General features: G+C 30.0%; 1 protein-coding gene across 2 annotated transcripts; it reads left to right on the top strand.

The window, feature by feature from the left end:
- Positions 1–6,290: 6,290 nt before the first annotated feature.
- On the top strand, positions 6,291–10,208 carry LOC21397819 (probable auxin efflux carrier component 1b). 2 transcript variants are annotated; one of them, XM_024176357.1, is made up of 7 exons: positions 6,291–7,000; positions 7,094–7,731; positions 8,421–8,697; positions 8,782–8,867; positions 8,962–9,119; positions 9,308–9,384; positions 9,701–10,208. In XM_024176357.1, the coding sequence occupies exons 1-7, from the start codon at positions 6,630–6,632 to the stop codon at positions 9,765–9,767; spliced, it is 1,674 nt and encodes a 557-aa protein (XP_024032125.1). In that variant the 5' UTR covers positions 6,291–6,629; the 3' UTR covers positions 9,768–10,208. The 2 variants fall into 2 exon arrangements, with proteins under 2 accessions (XP_024032125.1, XP_010112842.1); XM_010114540.2 differs by having other exon boundaries at positions 6,291–7,731.
- The last annotated feature ends 11,666 nt before the right edge of the window (positions 10,209–21,874 follow it).

Below are 21,874 nucleotides of genomic sequence, written 5' to 3'. Positions count from 1 at the left end.
GAGGATGATGAGGACTGGCCAAATGTGGGAAACGCAAAATAACTATGGCTAATTAAAGATGCATGTTTTATATCAAATAAGTTCTATTAAATAATAATAATAATAATAATAATAATAATAATAAGTTGTAGAAAGATTCCTTGTGAGTCAGAGGAATTAGTTATTTGCTCTGATATTTTGATTTGTTTGCATATGTTTAGGCCTCGTTAACTTTACGGATTCGAATTTTTAATTTGAGTTGAGATGTGACATTTTTTAAGAGTTTTTCACTGTAACAGAAAAAGTTAATGTGACATTTTCTGAGAACTTTTTATTGTAAAAATCTAAAACTGAAAATTTAAATCGGTGAAATGAACGAGACATTAGCGTACAAAGCATCTGTCTAGCAACTTTTTTCCCCGCCTCAAAAAAGAAGATCTCTTTGAGACAAATAATAAACAAATTAGTTAACAAAGATCACTGCCAAAGCTAATATTATCATTTTGCTTTTTTCACTATCTCAGATGCAATACTTTTGTTAAATTTCTTACCTAATTCCATCAAACATAAAACAGCTAGCTACTCATTCATTTTAAGAGTATGTCTTGGGAGTTGTGATCTTATGTATCAAACACCAATGATTACCCTCCAAAATTGTCATCACTCGCTAGAATTATTTCAAAATATTATTTTTTTTTTTCACAATTTGATTGTTAAAATCTCAACATAAAAAAAAAAAAAAAGAAAGCATGTGAAAACCATGTGCACTTTTATTTTTCTAAATATGTTAGGGCACAATTGTTAAAAAGAAAGTCATGTCCTTTTCTGTTATGATTTTAAGAAAAAAGGGGCAGAAAACTAAAGGGGTAAGTTAAGGGGCAGCACATTTCTAATTTTAGAATTGTTTAATTCGCTGATTCGAGTTGATATGTGACTTTATGTGAGAGCTTTTTACTGTAATAAAAAAGTTAGATGTGACTGTTTCTGAAAGCTTTTTACTGTAGCAAAACTCGAATCGGTGAAGTGAACGAGACCATATTATCTATACAAAATTACAATTCGCCCACCTCGCAATAGCAGGCACCAAATTATTGTGTTGATGTTAAATTTTTACTTTTGAATATGAAAATCAATCTCCTAAATAATGTCATTGTTAGTGCTAAATTTAACCTATGTTATATTTTGTGTTAAATTTAGCACAAAGTTCCGAATTTTAGCATTCAATTGTTGTTAACTAATGTATTACTTTTTTTTTTTTTCAATCTATCATTACACTATTCTCATTTTCAAATTATTTTAAAACTTTAAAATTACTTTTACAAGTTTCAAGTATAATAATTATGACAAAAAAGTAGATATATATATATATACATATACATGCATTTGAAATAATATTATGGATTAGAATATAAATTAAAATAACTAATTAAATGTCTTTTTTTTGGCCAAATATAACACTAAGCATTTACATTGGAAATGGGTAATAGTTTGAGCTTGTAAGAGAAATGGTAAACTTATACCTTCGTTTTATTAATCTTCAATCTATACGACCTTCAAAACAATTTACCAATGGTGAATCTTTATGGATTATGTGATGCACTTTTTTAATGTACGAGTAATTTGTAATTTTAAAAAAGAGTATTTTGCACATTTACTTCCTAAACTTATTTTGCTACTTGCTTCATAAACTTCTAATTTTGATAATATAATCCCCACATTAGCAAACTTGTTGCAATGTTCCTATTTTAATTATGATTGTGTTAAATTAATGACAAAATAACACGTTTGATGAAAAAATTCTAACATTTCAATTCAAATCGTAATACAAATTTTTCAATTTCCTATCTTTAAATCTCTAAAATATTACAATAAATATGAGCAAAATTGGTAAAATAAAACACATTTCAACAGTACTTTTACATGTTAAGAGCACAAATTGCTAAGATTAAAAGCAAGTTAAAAAAAAATCCAATATCTCAATTCAGATTGTAACATAAATCTGTCAATTCCCTACTCTCAATCCCTAAAAGGTCCCTAAAATGTTAAAGCAAAAAAAATGAGCAAAATTTGTAGAACAAAACACATTGCAAACTTTTACAAGTTAAGAGGGCAAATTGTTAGGATTAAAATTTCAGGGTTGTAAAGCCAAAACGCAACAAGCAATTCAAGGGCAAATGTGTAAAATACTCTCTGAAAAATGTTAAACATGTATTTATAAGTAATAGATACCACTATATTATACTGCAATGCTCTTATAAAACAGTACTTTTTTATTTTCAGTACCAAAAAAAGTAGTACTTTATTTCTCAACTTGGGGTAAAATATATAAAAGTAATTAGAATCAATATTGACCAAGATCAACATGGGTATTCCTGAAAAAGTAAAATATAGGCATTGATCATTAACATTCTCAGTTCACTGAGCACATATTTGAACGAAAACGATGCATCAATTTTCCCTGGGAAAAAGAAAATCCCGCATAAAAAAATGGCATTAACATTCAAAAACATGTATCTGCACGCGATGATATGCATTGGTCCTATATATATACCAGCAAAAAAAAAAAAAAAAAAAAAAAAAAAAAAAAAAAAAAGAGAAAAAAGAAGATCTTATACAATGATGAAAAAGATTGTGTGCCCTAATGTCACGCATGAAGATGTGGGATTTTCAGAGATTCCCTCTTTGGGATGGTGCAATCATTCCCAGCATTTGAGGGTCGTATTCTTCTCTACTTCCTCTTTCAATTATTATTATTATTTTTTTCTTCTGTCATTTCGTTGTTTTGTTTGTTTCATTATATGATGAGACGTTGTTTTCATGGGCATGGTTAATGGTCGGTCCTATTCTCTACTGTAGACCTCAGAATGCATGTACAGTCGCAGAGAGATGTGGAATTGTCTCTTCTCCGTGGACTCACAGCCCATTTTGACTAACTTGTCTTCTTCTCATTTATAACATAACGTAACAAAAACAAAGTTAGAATCTTTTCGTGTATCGAAAATAATTCGAATCACATGATTTGAATCTTCTAACTAAACGTCATCGTGTTGTATTTATTTGGCTATTTGGTTGGGAGGGAACTTTCTCTTCATATTATGGACCCGTTTAGTTCACTGATTTAAATTTTTAATTAGAGTTAAAATATAATTTTATGTGAAAATTTTTTACTATAATAAAAAAGTTAAATGTGAACATTTTTTAAAATTTTTTACTGTAACAAAACTCGAATCAGTTAAATTAACGAGATGTGTATATATATATATATATATACACGTATGTTATAAAAAAATGGAATAACAATATGGGTTCTTTTTTGTAGTTTCAACGTGAATTTCTACGTGTATGATTTTGACATCTTTGCTTCCCTAGCCTTATTACTCCCTAGGAAGGTTGAATATGGTTTAGCTTGTGCTTTTATAATTGGTTTTAGCTTTGTATTAAAACGTGAAGAGTTTGGATTTTGTGATGTAGTGGATTTCTATTACTTTTAAGTTGTCCGTATCTGACTATTTAATCGAATCCGAATTCAATAATGAAAAACGTGAGATTGGGAGTTAGGTTTCTTCCTTTTTGTAAGTAACCCTATTTAGATCTCTTTTATGAGACTCAGAGTGCTGATTGGTGGATTCGTGTTATAATTTAAATTATAATTCGTGATTTGTTATATTATTATTTTTTTTATAAAAAATATACATAAATTAAAAATAATTTTAAATTTATGAATTAAACGTCCACTCAATGATGCCAATATTGTCATGGTATATAAATCAAACTGATCCAACTCATGGAAAGCTTTTTTGCCAAAAAAAAAGAAAAGAAAAGAAATAAAACCGATCTAACTTATGTGCACTCCTATAGGAGTTCGTAACTTTATTTATTTCTTTTATAAAGATAGATGTTTGTAGCTTGAAACGAACCTTAGACTCTCTAGGATTGAGCTTAATTTTCACCTTTTTTCAGTGTAGAAAAAGTCGGAATAAAAGCCTACATTTATTTTTAGTGAGATAAGTTTAATGTTGTTTAAAGTAAATGCTTAATACCTCCAGAAAATATCATCCTATATGTAACATTTAAAAATAGAGATATATACATTATTAATGCATATTAATCTTTTTTCAAAACTGTTACATCTTTTTAAGGCTATTGTTACCAAAAAAATGACATATTAAATTCTTCACTACTTCACATTATAATGTACATTGATCTAAGACATATACATATGTATATATATGATAATCAATAAAACTATTTTTATCATGTCACGTCATTAGATTTTTATATTTAATGATAATTACTAATGAAAATATAATTATTGAAAACTCGTTCATATACATGTAATTAGCATTATGATTTGTTGCTATCACTAACCATATAATTAATCACAAAATACAAGATAGGTAGGTAAAAAAAAAAAACTGAAATAGAAGAGTCCAACCGACGAGTGAGTTTCATGTTAATGCTGACTGTCATTGGTTAGAAAACGTAATTAATTGAACCCTTAAAGATTGGTCATATCAAGAAAGTAATCAACTCTACGTTACATGTAATAGTTAATTTTTTGTTTGTTAGTTTAGGACATGTCAATTTCCAATCAAATTGAATTGACATGTTGTATGCGTTCTCTTTTTTTTTTTTTTTGAATTAAATTGAAATTTCATCTCCACCTAAACCTATTTTATTAAGGGAGATTCTTTGATACACTTAGTGTATTAGTAGATTAGGTTTTTTTAACTGTTAGATTCACGTATTTTTTAACTTTTATGTGATTTTATACAAATTAGACGGACAAAAAACTTGAAATACCAATATGTTGGTGTATAAAAAAATATCTTTTATTAATTAGCACTCCTTGAACTTGAGTTAAAAAAAAAAACTCCCCGTTCGCTTCGCGAATTCGAGTTTTCAATTCGAGCTGAGATGTGATATTTTCTTAGAGTTTTTCATTGTAACAAAAAAAGTTAGATGTGACATTTTCTGAGAGTTTTTAACTGTAAAAATTTAAAACTAAAATCGGTAAAATGAGGCCCTAGTAGCCCTTAATCCCAGTATATATGATATTCCAGTTTGTTGTGGTGCTGCCATCATCTGAAGTGTACTTAGTAGCTGTAACCGCCGCCAAGATGCCATTTTCAATTTCACCCATCTAAGATTCCACCCTGCCGTGGATTCGACCCCATATGAAGTGAATTAACTCTAGTAATCTGTAAGGCTTAGGAGACATTTGGTAAGAAGATTGATATCATGATTTAAATTATAATTCATGATTTGTTACAGTGTTATTTCTTAAAAAAAAATACACATAAATTAAAAATAGTTATAATCTTATAATTCTAATTCATGAACCAAACGTCTCCTTAGCCACTGTGATCTACTACAAATGCAAAAATATGCAATATGATAAGAAAAGATGCAACATTCTTGTAAAAAGACGTCCAAACATGTGCAGAGTTATTTTTCCCAAAAGCATGGAAAACTCGTATAAACATAAAAAATAAAATAGAAAATTTACTCTTAAAAGTATATGAGTCTAAATTTGTATAATTTATGTTTAATAAGTGTAATTATTTAAGTAAAAAAATTATAGAGATTACTTTGAAATTTTGAGTTCCTCTTAGACTGTTATGTGTTTGGGCTTGGGCCAAGTCCAAATTTCAGTTTGCAACGAAATTACATGGACATTATTAATTAGAAGTATTTATGTCGTTTAATTAGGCTCTTTTCTAAGTAGACACTATCTAGCCATAATTGGAGACAATAACACAATCTTAAAGTACCAATGACAAAATTAATGTAGAATATAAAACATGCGTTTTTTCTTTTTCTTTTTCCCTTGACTTGGAGCATTCATTCTATGTGCCCTCCAATCTAAAGAAAAATATAAAAAAAGAAAAAAAGAAAAAAAGAAAAAAGGAGCATACACAAACAAATGCTAACAACACATGGTCGACTCAATCATAGCAATTTTTTCATCCCCATAGAGTGAAAAGGAGAGAAATTTTAATTATCAAAAAAAAAAAAAAAAAAAAGAGTTTTTTTTTTCCCTTTCGAGGATAGTAGCGCATATAATTGCAGAAAGTGAAGAGAATCTTAACAATTGTTGCCGTAGCTCGCTCCTCTCATCTCAGAACTCTCCCCCTTTTCTTTTTGCTTTTCTTTCTCATTCATATCATTCCTCCTCTCTCCCGTCTTTTTCAATTTTCCTCATTAAAATAGTTTCAATAAATAATTACCATCTTCTCTCTCTTCTCTTCTATTATTTTATAAATATTTATTTTGCTTGTTTGGCTTTCCAACCAAAAAGCCATGAAAAAGCTTCCACAAAAGCCTTCAGCTTTTATTTCTCTTGTCTGCCATTAAAATCCCATAAATACAACACTCCTCTCTCCCTTGCCTCGCCACTCTTCCCCCCTTTTCTTCACCCTTTTGCCTCCTCATTCTCCCTCTCCATTTTCCATCACTTTCCCAAGAAAAAAAGAGGAAGAAAAATGGGCTGAGACCAACAAAAAAAAAAAAGACCTCCCTCCATCAATCTCCTCCAAAACCCCATCTGGGTTCTCTTCTTCTCTTTGTCATCCGATTTCCCCACCAAAACAACAACAAAACTAAACCAAAAAAAAAAAAAAAAAACAAACAAACAAACAAAACAAAAGATGATCAGTCTTTTGGACCTCTACCACGTCCTAACAGCCGTGGTTCCACTCTACGTGGCGATGATCCTGGCCTACGGCTCCGTGAAATGGTGGAAAATCTTCAGCCCCGATCAATGCTCCGGCATAAACCGGTTCGTCGCCCTCTTCGCCGTCCCTCTTCTCTCCTTCCACTTCATCTCCACCAACGACCCTTACAACATGAACTTCCGCTTCATCCTCGCCGACAGTCTGCAGAAAATCATCGTACTCGCCGTCCTCTTTCTCTGGTCCAAAACCAGCTCCCGAGGCTCCTTGGAATGGTCCATTACTCTCTTCTCTCTCTCCACCCTCCCCAACACCCTCGTCATGGGCATTCCCCTTCTCAAAGGAATGTACGGTGACTCCTCCGGAACTCTCATGGTCCAAATCGTCGTTCTTCAGTGTATAATCTGGTACACTCTAATGCTCTTCCTGTTTGAGTACAGAGGGGCTAGATTGTTAATCGTCGAGCAGTTTCCCGACACCGCCGGGTCGATCATCTCCTTCCGTGTCGACTCCGACATCATTTCCTTGGACGGCAAGGAACCTCTGCAAACCGAGGCGGAGGTTGGGGAGGACGGCAAGCTCCACGTGACGGTCAGGAAGTCGACGAGTTCTCGGTCGGAAATCTTTTCTAGACGGTCTCACGGCCCGAACTCCGGGCTTTCGCTGACGCCGAGGCCGTCGAATTTAACCAATGCCGAGATATACTCGCTTCAGTCGTCGAGAAATCCGACCCCCCGAGGGTCGAGCTTTAACCACACGGATTTTTACTCCATGGTTAATGGGAAGAATTTGGGAAGTGGGGTCAGTCCGAGGCAGTCGAATTTCGGGGTCTTTGATGAAGAGAGAGGGGGTGTTGGTGGGTATCCTGCGCCGCCGAGTACTGGAATATTCTCTCCGGTGAATGGTCCTGGCGCGAATAATAATGGTAATGGTAACAAGAAGAAGGGAAGTGATGGGAAGGATCTTCACATGTTTGTTTGGAGTTCGAGTGCTTCGCCGGTTTCCGAAGGTGGGATTCATGTTTTCAGAGGCGGTGCCGGTGGAGAGTATGGGAATGAGCTTGCTCATCATCAAAAAGGTTTCAACTTTGAAAATCACTAATCTTTGAGGTTATTTGTCATATGGGTTTTGTTTAGTTTACTTTTTAGTTTTTATCTTCTAACCAAGTGATGTTTTTGACGTGAAAGCACTGATCTTTGACTTTATCAGGTACTATGGGTTATAGTAATTAGTTTTGGTGATTTGTTTATTTGGAAAACACCAATCTTTGAGGCTATTAGTTATGTGGGTTTTGGTTAGTTGTAGTTTTTTCTTCTTTTTTTCTTTTTTTTTTAACGTGAAAACACTATATTTGACTTTATTAGGAATAAATGGGTTTTTGTTAGTTTTAGGTGTTCTTGTTTTGACAACACCAATCTTTAAGATTATTAGTTATGTGGGTTTTGGATAGTTTTGGCTGTTTTCGTCCCAAATGTTCTTTTGGAGTGGTGACTAATAACATATTTTCGCACGATTCTTGTCTTCCTTTGGAACCATCTGTTCAGTGATGTAACCATATTGTTTTTTGTCTGTATTGGTATGTGGTGGGGTCTGTTTTCAACTTCTTTATGTGTTTTTCATTTCTTTTCATTTAGCCCCATTACCTCTTACTCTCAGCATGGGTGGTTTCTTTGTTCTTCTTCTCCCTTTTCTAAACAGAATCCCCTGTTTTCTTCTTTCCATATCTTTTTTTCACCAAAACTTGCTTTTTCTTTGGGTGTTTCTCAGATTACGATGAGTATGGCCGTGACGAGTTCAGCTTCGGAAACAGAGGTGTCTCAAATGGAGTTGACCGTGAAGGTCCTGTGCTTTCCAAGCTTGGTTCTAGCTCCACAGCTGAGCTTCATCCCAAAACTGCTTCACAGGTTGAGACCAAGCCCACTTCAATGCCTCCTGCTAGTGTCATGACAAGGCTCATTCTGATCATGGTTTGGAGAAAACTCATCAGAAATCCCAACACTTACTCTAGTCTCATTGGTCTCACTTGGTCTTTAGTCTCATTCAAGTAAGAAAAACATACTTAAAACTATTTGTTTATCTATTATTATTATTTTTGCCTGAAGGTTTCTAATAAGTTTTGTATTTTAAGGTGGAACATTGCAATGCCTGCTATAATTGCGGAATCCATTGCCATTTTGTCAAATGCAGGCCTTGGAATGGCCATGTTTAGTCTTGGTAATGTTGAGTTAGTGAAATCTGTTTAAAAGATTTCAGTTTGGAAAAGGATCTGTTAATGGTACAATACTAAATGAGGACTATATTTTTGCAGGTTTGTTCATGGCATTACAACCGAGGATTATTGCATGTGGTAACTCAGTTGCTACATTTGCCATGGCGGTCAGGTTCCTCACAGGTCCTGCAGTCATGGCAGCTGCCTCAATTGCCGTGGGACTAAAAGGAGTTCTCTTGCACATTGGTATAGTACAGGTAAAAAAAAAAGGAAATAAAAAAGGAAGTTTTCTTGGAAGAAAAGAAAAAAGCTAGATCAAATCCCCTTGAGTTTGGTTTTGAATAGTTGCCCTTTCACAATCAAAGTTTTTTGCTTTTCTGATATGAGTTGTCAATCTTTTTTATTTCTTCTTTTAAAGCTTTTTTTTATTTATTAAAACTTTCAGGCTGCTCTTCCACAAGGAATTGTCCCCTTCGTCTTTGCCAAGGAATATAATGTTCACCCTGACATTCTGAGCACTGGGTTAGAACACAATATATTCTCATGCTCCTACTTTAGTTTCTGTTCTTGCTGATCTGCATATATCTATATATATATATATATATTTGTAAGTATTATCAAAATGAATAAAAACATGTGGTCCAGACTCCAGAGACAGATATATAGTTCCTCTCTTTTTTCTTTACATGAACAACGATATGTTCATATCCTAGGACATTTTTGTATGCATTTCCATGGGCCCCATTTCCATAAAACTTCCACGTTTTTAAGTGTATTCTTCTGGATTGTGTGTGTTAAGACTAACATGTCAATATATATATATATATTTTTTTTGTAGGGTTATATTTGGGATGCTAATTGCTCTTCCTATCACTCTAGTTTACTATATTTTGCTGGGACTATGAAGCACAAGCTGTCAAAGAGACTCAGTTAGTTAGTACTCTTTTTTTTTTTTCGTTTTACCCTTTTCGTTATTGGGTTTTTGGCTATCTAACAGAAGGAAAAAGCATAGATTTCAAGAAACTTATTAGAGGAGAAGAATAGAGTGGGAGAAAAAGATACAAGACTTCTCTGCAAAACAAGGACAAGGGAAATAGAAAAAGGAACAGTGAATTCTTATTATATCAGTAGTTTTTTTTTTTGGGGGGGTCATTTTGAAGATTTCTATGAAACCTTGTGCCTCTTTCTTTTTGAACTTTTGTTTCATCGATGAAAAAGAAAGTAGTGAGAGCTTTTATTTGATGTTGCAGTCGGAGATGTATCTCTTGTATCTCTGCTTTCCTTAAACTTTTGTAAGGTCAAAAAAGATTTTTAACCCCACTTGGAATCTCTATGCGAAAAGCTTAAAAAGGATCCGAAAAGTGCCTTTTTTTTCTCTAGATGAAAACGTGGGGAACCAAACACTGTTCAATGCATCAAAATTGCTCATTAAGTCTTTTTCATGCTTATAGTACTAATTCAGCCTTTTTTTTTTTGTTGCCAACGGTCACTTATAGTCATCACTCTATTGTGGTACCAGCTGTCACTCATTTTCATCCTTTTTTTCACTTGCGTGCGTGCATTTTCTAAAAATAATTGAGATTAAGACCACAACATTATTTTAATGTGGTGTGTGACTCACATCAACAATAAAATATTTGAGATCGTTTGATTCCTGAGTTAAAAGTGATTTTAATTTATGAGAGAATTTATTGGTGCATATTTTTTTTAAAAATTTTTTATGAGAAAATATTAATAAAATTATGAGTTTTAAAAGTATAATTAAACGCGTCTTTAATAGTTTAAGGTAATTTTATCGATTTGAGAGTTTTTAATTTAAAGTTTTTACAATAAAAATTTTTTAAAAAATGTCACATTTAATAAAAATTTTTAAAAAATATCATATTTTAATTTAAATTTAAAGTGAGCGAGGCTTAAATTTTTTTTATTTCACCAATTTATATTTTATTTAGTAAAAAAATTTTATAAACAATTATATTTAATTTTTTTGTTATAAGATTATATTTTAATTTAAATTAAAAATTTATATTAGTAAATTAAATGAGTATTAAGAGATTGTTTGGTTGCAAATTTAAATTATAATCAAATTATAATTTGAATTATAATTTGTTAAAATATTTTTTCTTATAAAAAATATACATAAATTAAAAATAATTTTAATCACATAATTTTAATTCATAAAGTAAACGTCTCTTAAGTATTTTTTAATTATCATCCAACAGTATGAGAAAACATTGCAAAAGTCGGGACTCCACGGGGGCACATTTTAATTCATAGGTTCCAACTGAACAAAAATTCAATTTTCGTAAAAAATGGAAAAAAAAAGGAATTATATTAAATAGCAGGTTCTGCAATTTGCGCGAGGCTATGCGATATAGCTTAGAGGGACCGTGCCTAGCAGTAATTGATGTCGGTTTTTGATGTGAAGGCTTTTGATACTTTCCATGTGGCGAGGCTCTTTTGGCAGTGGCGGTCATAAAAACTCTGCTTATAATTTGGTCCCTAATTTTAGGGACATGAGGGCCCGAGTTGGGTAAGACTTTTTTTTGCTGCTGCAACAAGCGGTGCCTTTTTTGCAAATTGCAAACGATTTTCTTCATCAAAACCGGACCCCAATTTGTCCAAATGGTGCGGCTAAACTCCTTTACTCAAAAGAAACAAATTAGCAAAAATACATTTTTTGTTTGTGAATATTCTTTGCTAGTGTAAATAACGTATCAAATTAATTGGGTTTTTTTTTTTCGTTGCATTCTTTTACCCTCCTTTTGGTAAGAGAACAAAAAAATAAATAAATAAAAAGAATGGAATAAAAAACACATAAAAGAAAGAAAATGTGAAAAAAAAAGAAGTTAATTTTTTTTATGTTGTTTGGTAATTAATATGATGAGAGAAAATAAAATATGTAATAGGTGATTATTTTTTAATTATTTAATATCAATTAAGCCATGAAATAGGAGTTAAAAAATTATTTTAATCATCAATGGATTGATTTAAATTTTAGAGATAAAAATTGGTTGCCCCCGCATCATTTTTTATCCACCATGTTTTTCTTTCCCTCCCCTCTTTTTTCTTATTAAACAACTCATTTTATTATTTTGTTGATAATAAAATTTCCACTTACGTCCCTTTCTCTTTTCCATCATACTAAGCATAGAGTAAGCTTCTATAAATTTTATGGGAATGTATATGGTAGGGGGCTTTTCTTTTTCCTAGGGTAAAAGTCTAAAGGTTCACATTAAATCTCAATGAGGGTCTATGTATTCTTGTGCACATCTAATTGTAGTATAAAAAAGTGAAAATTATTACTAAAATAACCCTTATTTTTATCAAAAATACAATTTCTCATCCCATATTTTATATTATTAAAGAAAACATCCTTTATTTCACAAATTTCTCCTAATTTGTTTAATTGATTATTACAGATTGCTCTCATAAGAATAATTTTTTTTATAAACTTTGAAAAGTAATTAGAAGATTGTTATACCATTTATAGTTGTTCTAATATTAATATCTCAATAATTTAACTACTAAACATATCAAAATAATCACAAAATTAAAATTATAACTACACTCATATAAAATTTTCTGTTGAGGTCACTCATATAAATTTCCAACAAATACAGATACACAAATCAAACTTTAAAAACCCAGAACTAAGAAAACCCCCTTGATGTTGGTGCTCAGCCACCACCTTGACAGTGTGAGCCCGGTCTGTTAAGAATAGTATCTAAAAGTATGAGATGTGATTTTAACTTTTATTATTTAATTAATTATTAATTTTATTAGAGCTTAGAATTATAAATGAAAATAGTAGAAAATAGGCCAATATGAAAAGCTTAAAAAAATATATAGGCTAATTTTTAGTTATAAAAATTAATAGATCATAACTTATCAAGTTATGATTCATAACCAGATAAGTTATGGACAAACTTGTCAAGTTATGGTTCATAGCCAGACAAGTTATGGACAAAAATCATGAATTATGGACAATAACTTGTCAAGTTATGGTTCATAACCAGACAAGTTATAGACAAAAACAATAATTTAGCCTATTTATTAACTTATGTAAACTATTAGCCTATTTCCTTCTTTCTCCCAATTATAAATTCATGAGTTCACGCGTCATTCTTGTAATATTTGCAAGACAAGATTAATTATTGAGATTTAATACTACTCGAAATAAATAATGTGATTATTTAATTAAATTAATTTTAAAACACAGTGTGGTGGGATCACATGAGGCCACACGCCCAATCACACGTTGGTGCAGGGGGCGTGTGGCACTGGGTGAATCTCACGTGATTCAGTTGCTTGTTCTCCAAGATATAAGGTTTACTTGTTTGACACGTTTTATAATCAAATTCAAAAGGAAAGTAAAGTTTGACTTTACTTAAATTTGAATTTGAGCTAGAAATGGAAACTCGATTAAGGAGGAATTTTTTTTTTCTCTCTTGCCTGTTATTTGCGCAAACCACAGGGAGATCTCCGTGTGGTGTGGCCAGCCATGTAATAATAGGGAAGGGAGAATTTTGTTTCTAAAATTAATTAGAAACTGTATTTTAAATGAGATTTAAAATAACTAATTTTTTACTGCTTTGTCTTCAACTTAAAGCAAATGTATTTTGTTTGTGTTCTATAAATAAGAGGCAATAGAAAATTGAAAAACACAATTTTTTCCTTTCTTCCCCTATGAGATAGGCGTGTAACATAGCTCTTATAGGAGTGTAACATTCTATTTGACAACGTGTAATATTCTAGCAACAACAGTGTAACTAGATAGAAAAAGAGAAGAAAGTTCTTTTGATTCTCAGTTTCATCACATACATGCGTTGATAATGGTGAAATAGGAAATAACGAGTGATCATAATCCGATAATTTCATATTAGAACCCACACTCTACGTCTTGCAGATTTTAAGGGCTAGACGAGAAAGATTCGAGGTTTTTGAGAAAACTTAGAGCTTGGATTGTTTGTGATCAAAGGCCTCAAAATATTTACCTAATCATTCGCTAGGTATCTATTTTTAATATACTCTATAACGTTTTCAAAAGTTTTATGAAAATTTTTATTCGGACCCGATCTGTGTTTCCACACCCAAATTTGATTCGGAAACCAACATAATCGGCAGCTGCTAATACTGACTGCAAGACAGCCTTGCCCAAACACTAAGACCCGTTTGATACATATACTTGAACTCATGATTTTAATTCTGTTATAGTATTTTATTATCTCACAAAGAATTTAATTTAAAACTTTCCTCTCACATACAGTTTCTGCCAATAAATCAGAATCATGAATTTAAATGCGTGAACGAAACGGATCCTAAAAATACAAAAAAAATTCAAACAATTCACAACCTTACTTGAAAATCGTTTTCTTTGTTGGTAATTCTTTAAACAAACACAAATTTCAGTAATACTAAAAAATACAAATACAAAATCTTTTCTGCAACTCTGGAGAAATCTCGCTCATTCTCTCTCAGCGATGAGAGAGAGCAAAGGGAGATCTGAGCTACCGATGACCTGTGGAGAAAAGGCTGTAAACTAATAATTTATGACATATAATTGTAGAATTATAATTATGGAACTTAAAAAGAAGTGTGTTTAAATGTACTTGGCTTTATTTTAGTTTTTATGAGCACCATCATCTTCAATCTCTTGCTTTTTAATCCAATGGTCTACATTTCATGCCCTACTAGTAGGAAAAACAAGGCCCCTACCATAGATATTCTCAAATTTTATATATCTCTTCATGTTGATATGAGCTTATTTGATAGAGTCTATCATATTTCGACCATTACAATGGTGCTTTAAATTTTTATTCACTTGGTTAAGGACTATAAACTTTAGGATGTTAATTAACTTGTGATGAATGTAATAAGAAAGCAAAAGAAGGAAAAAAAAAATCTCATTCTTAAGAAGTATAATTAGAAGCAATTCATTGTTATTTAGTATACATATACTTATTGCTAAAACATTTAATACATCTGCAAAAGTAATATAGTGGTTTATTTTATGTGAAAAAATAATTATATCATGAGATAATTTAGTATTGATTTTTTTTTTCTTATTTTCTATATTCTTCAGGCCCCACTTTGTATTTTCGTAGTAATCTACGTTTCCAACTAAAACATGATAACGAAGGATGTGATTCTCCCATTTGAATTGTTTATTATGCTGTCTGATATTCATTCTGTTTGATAATAGATCGATGGTCTACAGATACGTAACCACTTTTTTTTTTTGCTTCAAATTAAAACTCGTTTATTTTACTAATTTGAGTTTATAATTTAAATTTTATTACAATAAAAATTTTTTATAAACAGTTACATTTAATTTTTTTATTATAATAAAAAATTCTTACATAAAATTATATTTTAATTCAAATTAAAAATTTAAACCAGTAAATTAAATGTATTTATTAACACATGGGACGTGATAAATTTGGGTAATCAATTGTTTCCCGCACTGCCCTAGTGGCATTGATTGTTCTTTCTTTTTTTTTTTTTTTTTTTTTTTTTTTTTTTTTTTTTTTTTGCTTTAATGAATTTCGACAGATTTTGATAATCTAGAATTGGATTACAAGTAAAGTCAGCTGTGATTAGGACAATGGGTCTTTTGGCAGACAATAGACCCCGAAAAACGTCCCTTTTGCCTCCCGATAATGTCGTCATATGCATGCAAATATTAAAAAGATAGGGAAAAAAAAAACAAAATCTTGCATGTCATATGCCTTTTCGATAACCAATTAGGACCACGAAAATCCAGTTTGCATTTAATAATTAACATTTTCCTCTTTGCATAAGACGGCGCACCATTCGGTATAAATTTCCTAAGGCGGTGTATTTCTTAACCAAAGTGAAAAAACACAAAAGACATCCGTGTGTGGTGGGATAACCGTAAAACGACATCGATTGTTTTATGATCCTATTTTTTTTTTTTTCATCGATTCTTTACATCACATTTTATTTTTTTTAATATTTCAAAAATATTAAAAAAAATTGTAATGTTCAAATCTCATACAAAAACAATAAGATTGTGTGTTTAATATACATAAATCTTTGTAATTGTAGGAAAAAAAAAGCATTGAACTAGTTTTGTGTGTTCGAGTTGAAAACTTTAATTAAAAAGGGAATTAATATGAGAGAAAAAACAGCAATAAGAAAGTTGAATTTATTTTTGTGAGAGAAAAATCATAACAATAATTTGAGTTGTGATTTAAATTGTGAAAATAACGAAATTATACATTTTGAAAATGTCATTAATGAAGAACTTGAGGACACTACTAAAGGCCCCTTTGTGGGAGCTTGTGCTTTTACTTTTAAATAGTAGAAGAAAAGAAGTAAAATCAAAACTTTTTAATTAGTGTTTAGATAGTGTATATAATATAACTTTTTTATTTTAGAAATATTTTTGAATATGTTTGAAAAATAAGTCAAAAATTGTTATTGTTACAAAAAGTAATGTAAAATAAAGATATGGATGGAGTTTTTAATTTTTTGTTCAATAAAGAAAAAGTTAAATTGTAAATAAAAAAGTTTTGATAAGCACTCTTTATATAAGCACCTAGGAGGTGACTTATTCTAAAAGAGTTTATAAAAGTCGAAAGTACTTTCATATGGTCCATCTAAAACAACCTTAAATGCATCCTTTTAACTAAATAAGTTAAAAACAACTTTTTAAGCCATCAAAACAGACTCTCCTTTTTTTATTTTCTTTTTAAAAATAGGAAAAATATAAAGAAAAAACATTTGAAGTGGTGCATGCAACCCTTATTTGAAAAAAACAAAAATTTTATTTTGATACTTTGTTTTATGTTAAAATATATTTTTCATATTCTGTGTTTTTTTAATCTCATGTAGGTGTCTCGACGTTATAAAAATTATATTTTATTATCTCGACGTTATAAAAATTATATTTTATTGCTCTAAGGTAAATTTTTAGGACGTCAAATGTCATTTATACTGTCTTTACTTAAAACAAAAAACAAATTAAAACTATCAATTTTTAATATATTTAGAGTATATTTCAAAATATGTTTTAAAAATTTTTAGTTTCTAATTAATTAATGACAAGGTTGAATTTAACATTTGACATTTTAAAAAACAATGTTAGGATGTTAAAAAAACTATTCTTTTAAAGAACCGAGTTTTCTATATTAAATTATTAAAAACACGTACAACTAAATACTTATTTTAATATAACAAACGATACGAAAATGAAAATTTTCCTCTTAAAAAATCTGTCAGATAAGGTTGTCAACTTTCTTGCGTGGTGTTTTTTATTTTTAATTTTTTTATTTTTGGCTCCCTGTTTTTCTGGTTATGATGAGTACTATTTCGGCACCCTAGATTGGGTAGGAACAATCTAAGCTTCATTCGCTTCGCGGATTCAAGTTTTTAATTCAAGCTGAGATGTGATATTTTTAAGAGCTTTTAATTGTAGTAGAAAAAGTTATATGTGACATTTTCTGAGTACTTTTTAACTGTAAAAACTTAAAATTAGAAATTCAAATCAGTAAAATAAACGAGCACTAATGATCACATCTATTGAATAAAATATTAGAAATGCGCCATAATTCATGTTCACAAACTTCGAAATAGAATAAGGAGCTGGATTTAAATTGGTCCTTATTAAGGTGGCAAAGCACTTTTACCAATCCAATGTAGTTATATTGGTTTTCATGGTCAAATAAACATCTCTTGCATGCTTAATTGCTCGTTGTAATTACTAGTTAGAACTCCAAGTGCTTTACGTAAAAGGAATCTGTGTGTTAAATTTTAATTACTGTGTAATTATTAAAAATATATCAAATCTGAAAATAAAATCTAAAAAAGATAAAAAAGGGAAAATAGAAATTTAAACAAGAAGCAAAAAACAAAATTAAGAAAGGACTAAAATAAAAAAAATAACTTTTAGGTCAAAAGGGACAAAAACGAAAAACTGAAGTTTCAGGATAAAATAAGAAAAAAGACCAAAATGAAATAATAAATTAATTTTAGGACAAAAAAAGGGAAAGAAAATGTCAGAATAAGACTAACATGAAGAGATAAATAAAATTTAGGGTAAAACAGATGAAAATGAAAAAAAAAAAACCTAAACTTTTGGGTGAAAATAAAAAAAAAGGAGTAAAAAATGACGAATGAAGAAATAAATAAGTTTTTGGGTAAAAGAAACTAAAATAGAAAAAATAAAATTTCAAGAGAAAAATAAAAGAAGGGTAAAAAAACACCAAAATGAATAAATAAATAGTTTTAGGGTAAAAAGAGTCAAAACGAAAAAAAATTTCAGGACTAAAATAAAAAAGGGTAAAAAGAAGGACTAAAATGAATAAATAAATGGGTTTTAGAGTAAAAAAACCAAAACTGAAAAAATAAAGTTTTAGGGCAAAAATAAAAAGAGAAGGGTGTAAAAAAGGCCAAAAATGAAGAAATAAGTAAGTTTTAAAGAAAAAAAATACTAAATATAAATAAAATTTTAAGATAAAAATAAAAAGGTTAAAAGAAGGACTAATTAAATACAAAAAATAAATGAATTATAGGAATAAAAACTAAAAATAATTTAAAAGAATGAGTTGAACGGGGGGGTTTAGGATGTAGAAGTTTTATTAGTTGAACTTGCAGTATATAAAAATTGTAAAACATCTTTAAGTGGGGGCAAGCTATAAAAATTAATAGAAATGCAAACCATGAGGTTTTATTCAGTGGGGGCACAATCAGCCACTGATTAAGTAAGTAGATCCGTGCCTGCGCTCAGGGCTAGTCGATCGACCAGCGCAAGATCCAGGAGCACTTCGATGACTTCTACAAGGACATCTTCGAGGATCTCTGCAAGTTCGGTGAGATCGAGATCCTCAACATTTGCGACAACCTCCTCACCGACGGCCACATGATCTGCATTTTGAAAGTTTTTTTTTTTTTGTTTATTGTTTGAGGATTTTGTGCAGCTTTTGTAACTGATGATTGTATTTTGAATGCTCTAATGGTGGTGATGTTGTACTGCCGCCAATAACGGGGATTTTTCGGTGGATGTCGGCCAAGAAACTAGTTGGTATCTTGGTGGATACCAATCGGAGGTCTACGTCCAGGTAACTGATATTTTGACGAATACCAATCGGTATCTTGACCAAATACTAGTTACTAGGTTGGTCCTGGTGGTTGGAAGCGCGCGGCCGACGACTACTACCTGTAATACTAGCGGTTGTCTTTTGGATACCGCCATGTATCTTGGTTGGATATCGTTTTTGTGGCCGGATATCAGCGGGTATCTTGGTCAGATACTCGTATTGTTGTTGGTGACCTACTTGTATCATAAAAGTATATTTGGTACTCTAAGACCTCGTTTATTTCACCGATTCGAGTTTTCAGTTTTAAGTTTTTACAGTAAAAAGCTCTCAGAAAATGTCACATCTAACTTTTTTTGCTACAGTGAAAAGCTCTCAGAAAATGTCACATCTCAATTCGAATTTACAAAATAAACGAGACCTAAATATAATATGATCATATGACTGTAATACTTTCTGTAATAGTTTATGTCCCTTAATAAATTGTCAATTCAAGCCTAAAACTTGTGATAGCCCCTGTAAAAAGCCTAGACATATTAGCTATTCCTATTTAACGAGCATGTATTTGAGAACAATTATTCAAATAGTGATAAATGAAAAGGAAAATCACACCAAAAAAGTAAATAAGAAAAATACTCAAAACACCCTCTAAATTTTGTCTAAATACAATTTTTGCACATTTTATTATACAAGCACCTAAAATGCGACGTGTTTATAAAATCAAACTCAACGTATCCCTAAAATAATTAAATTTTTTTAAAATATCAAGATTACCTTTTCTAATCTATATTACATATAATTAAAACATTACTAAACCATAATAATACATAAAATCAATCTTAAAAAATAACTGACATATTTGTTTAATTGAAATATTTATTTCAATATTTTAAAATTAATTTATTTAACTCTTTAGTTAAGTCATATTCAAAATAATATTTAATATCGATTGGGAGCGGTAGTCTTGGTTTTTTCAAAAAATTAAATTGCTTTGGGGGATATTTTAAGTCTCATTTTATAACTACATAATGTATTTTGCATTTGATTTTATGAGTAGGAGTTGTTTTGGATATTTACATGATAAGAAAGGTAAAAGTGTTTTTTCAACAAAACACGTAAGATATCTTGGATATCACGCCATAAAAGGATTAAACTGCAGAACAATTTTTAACAGAATAGAAAAATAGAGATATATTTAAAAGAGATTATTTAAGTCAGTGCAAAATTAAGAAAAATAATATTTTAAAGAAACACATAGTAAAAGAATTAGGCTTCGTTCACATCGCGGATTTGAGTTTTCAATTCGAGCTGAGATGTGACATTTTCTTAGAGCTTTTCACTGTAGCAGAAAAAGTTAGATGTGACATTTTCTGAGAGCTTTTTACTGTAGAAACTTAAAACTGAAAACTCGAATCGGTGAAATGAACGAAGCCTTAACTGTATAGAAACTTTAAAAATAGAAAACAAATAGAATAAAAAAACTAAAAAGATCATGAAAATGTTTTGGAAAAGAAAGAAAATAAAGGCAAAAGTGATACCATGTGTCATAAGGAATGAGAAGTTTCCTTATGATGACACATGTAAAAAGAAATTTAAAAGCTTTTTAACTCTTTTATGTATGTAAAAATAAAGATAAGATACAATACTGTTATTTTATTCCTAATTTATTTATAAATATTGAATTAAAAAGTAAAAAATATTATAAATACAACATATATTTATTAATATACATGATATAATATTATCAAACTAATTATTTTTAACTTTAATATAATAACTATGCACGTTATGTCTTATTAAAATTCAAAATAATTTTAATTTTAACACTTTACTTTTAAATTTTATATATTTTATTCAATTTTTGATAATTTATTTTTACTTATTAAATAATTCCGTTGTTTATATTTATTATTTTATTACCTAATGTTATAATAATTATTGTAATTACGATAAACATTAATATAATAACTATATTATTTATTCTTTAAAGGGTGCATTAGTTTTTTTTTTTTACAACAGTTCATTTCATGTTTAGGTGTAAATAAAAACATAAATCAGATTTGAATTAACTCTGATTTCGATTTCTATACTAGGTAAACAACTTATTCTAATATTGAATCCTATCAACTTCGAATCCTGTCCATTTTGATTCATCATGTCCACTTCAGTTACACGCAACTAAAAACTTTTTACTATAGTAAAACTTGAATTCTAGAGTCTATTTAGTTCGCTAATTTAAGTTGAATTGTGATTTTATATGAGAGCTTTTTACTATAGTAAAAAAGTTAGATGTAACTGTTTATGAGAGCTTTTTACTATAATAAAATTCGAATTCTAAACTCAAATTGGTGAAATGAACGGGTCCTAATGTTTCTAATGTTGATTGAAATTGTGGCGATTATAACAAACCATTCCTTTGGCAATCCAAGTGGTTTGAGCCTTCTTTCTCTGTTCCAATCAAGTACCTTGAGAAGCGAGCAAAGTGTGTTAAGGTAAGGAAATCTGAATAGCACGTGATAGTTTTCTAAATTTTAGTATTTGATTGTTATTATTGATGTATTACTTTTTTTATTTAATATAAACATTGTCATTTCAAATTATTTTAGAATTAAAGGTTTATTCTTACAAGGCTTAATAGATGTAGTACTATTTGAATGACCTTATGTATTGAATCATAAAATAGAAAAAGATATCAATTTTATTATCTATATACTTTTTAGTGCAAAAGTTAGCAGTGTCGAAGACATTTACATTGAAGATGTCTTTGTCTTAAAATTTTGATACTATGGATTATGTACTAGTTCCAACAAACTCATATAATCATAGGAATTACAAGAGTTGCTAATAAGAGTTGCTTTGAGTTGCTTTGTTATTATATATTAAAAGAAAGTCAAAGGTTTTGTTTCAAATCCTTTTCTCTATTTTCTTTTGCTTGCTTTGCTACAAAAATT

The sequence above is a fragment of the Morus notabilis genome, unplaced genomic scaffold, assembly GCF_000414095.1.
Source record: "Morus notabilis unplaced genomic scaffold, ASM41409v2 Scaffold224, whole genome shotgun sequence".
NCBI lineage: Eukaryota > Viridiplantae > Streptophyta > Magnoliopsida > Rosales > Moraceae > Morus > Morus notabilis.
This window is presented reverse-complemented; position numbering and strand designations above follow the sequence as displayed.

What these genes read in the sequence shown, in the direction of transcription:
- LOC21397819 (XM_010114540.2), top strand. Translation starts at nt 6,630, where the DNA reads ATGATCAGTCTTTTGGACCTCTACCACGTCCTAACAGCCGTGGTTCCA. An exon ending in GCTTGCTCATCATCAAAAAG is followed by an intron (nt 7,732 to 8,420) that starts GTTTCAACTTTG and finishes GGTGTTTCTCAG; the next exon opens with ATTACGATGAGTATGGCCGT. An exon ending in CCTGACATTCTGAGCACTGG is followed by an intron (nt 9,385 to 9,700) that starts GTTAGAACACAA and finishes TTTTTTTTGTAG; the next exon opens with GGTTATATTTGGGATGCTAA.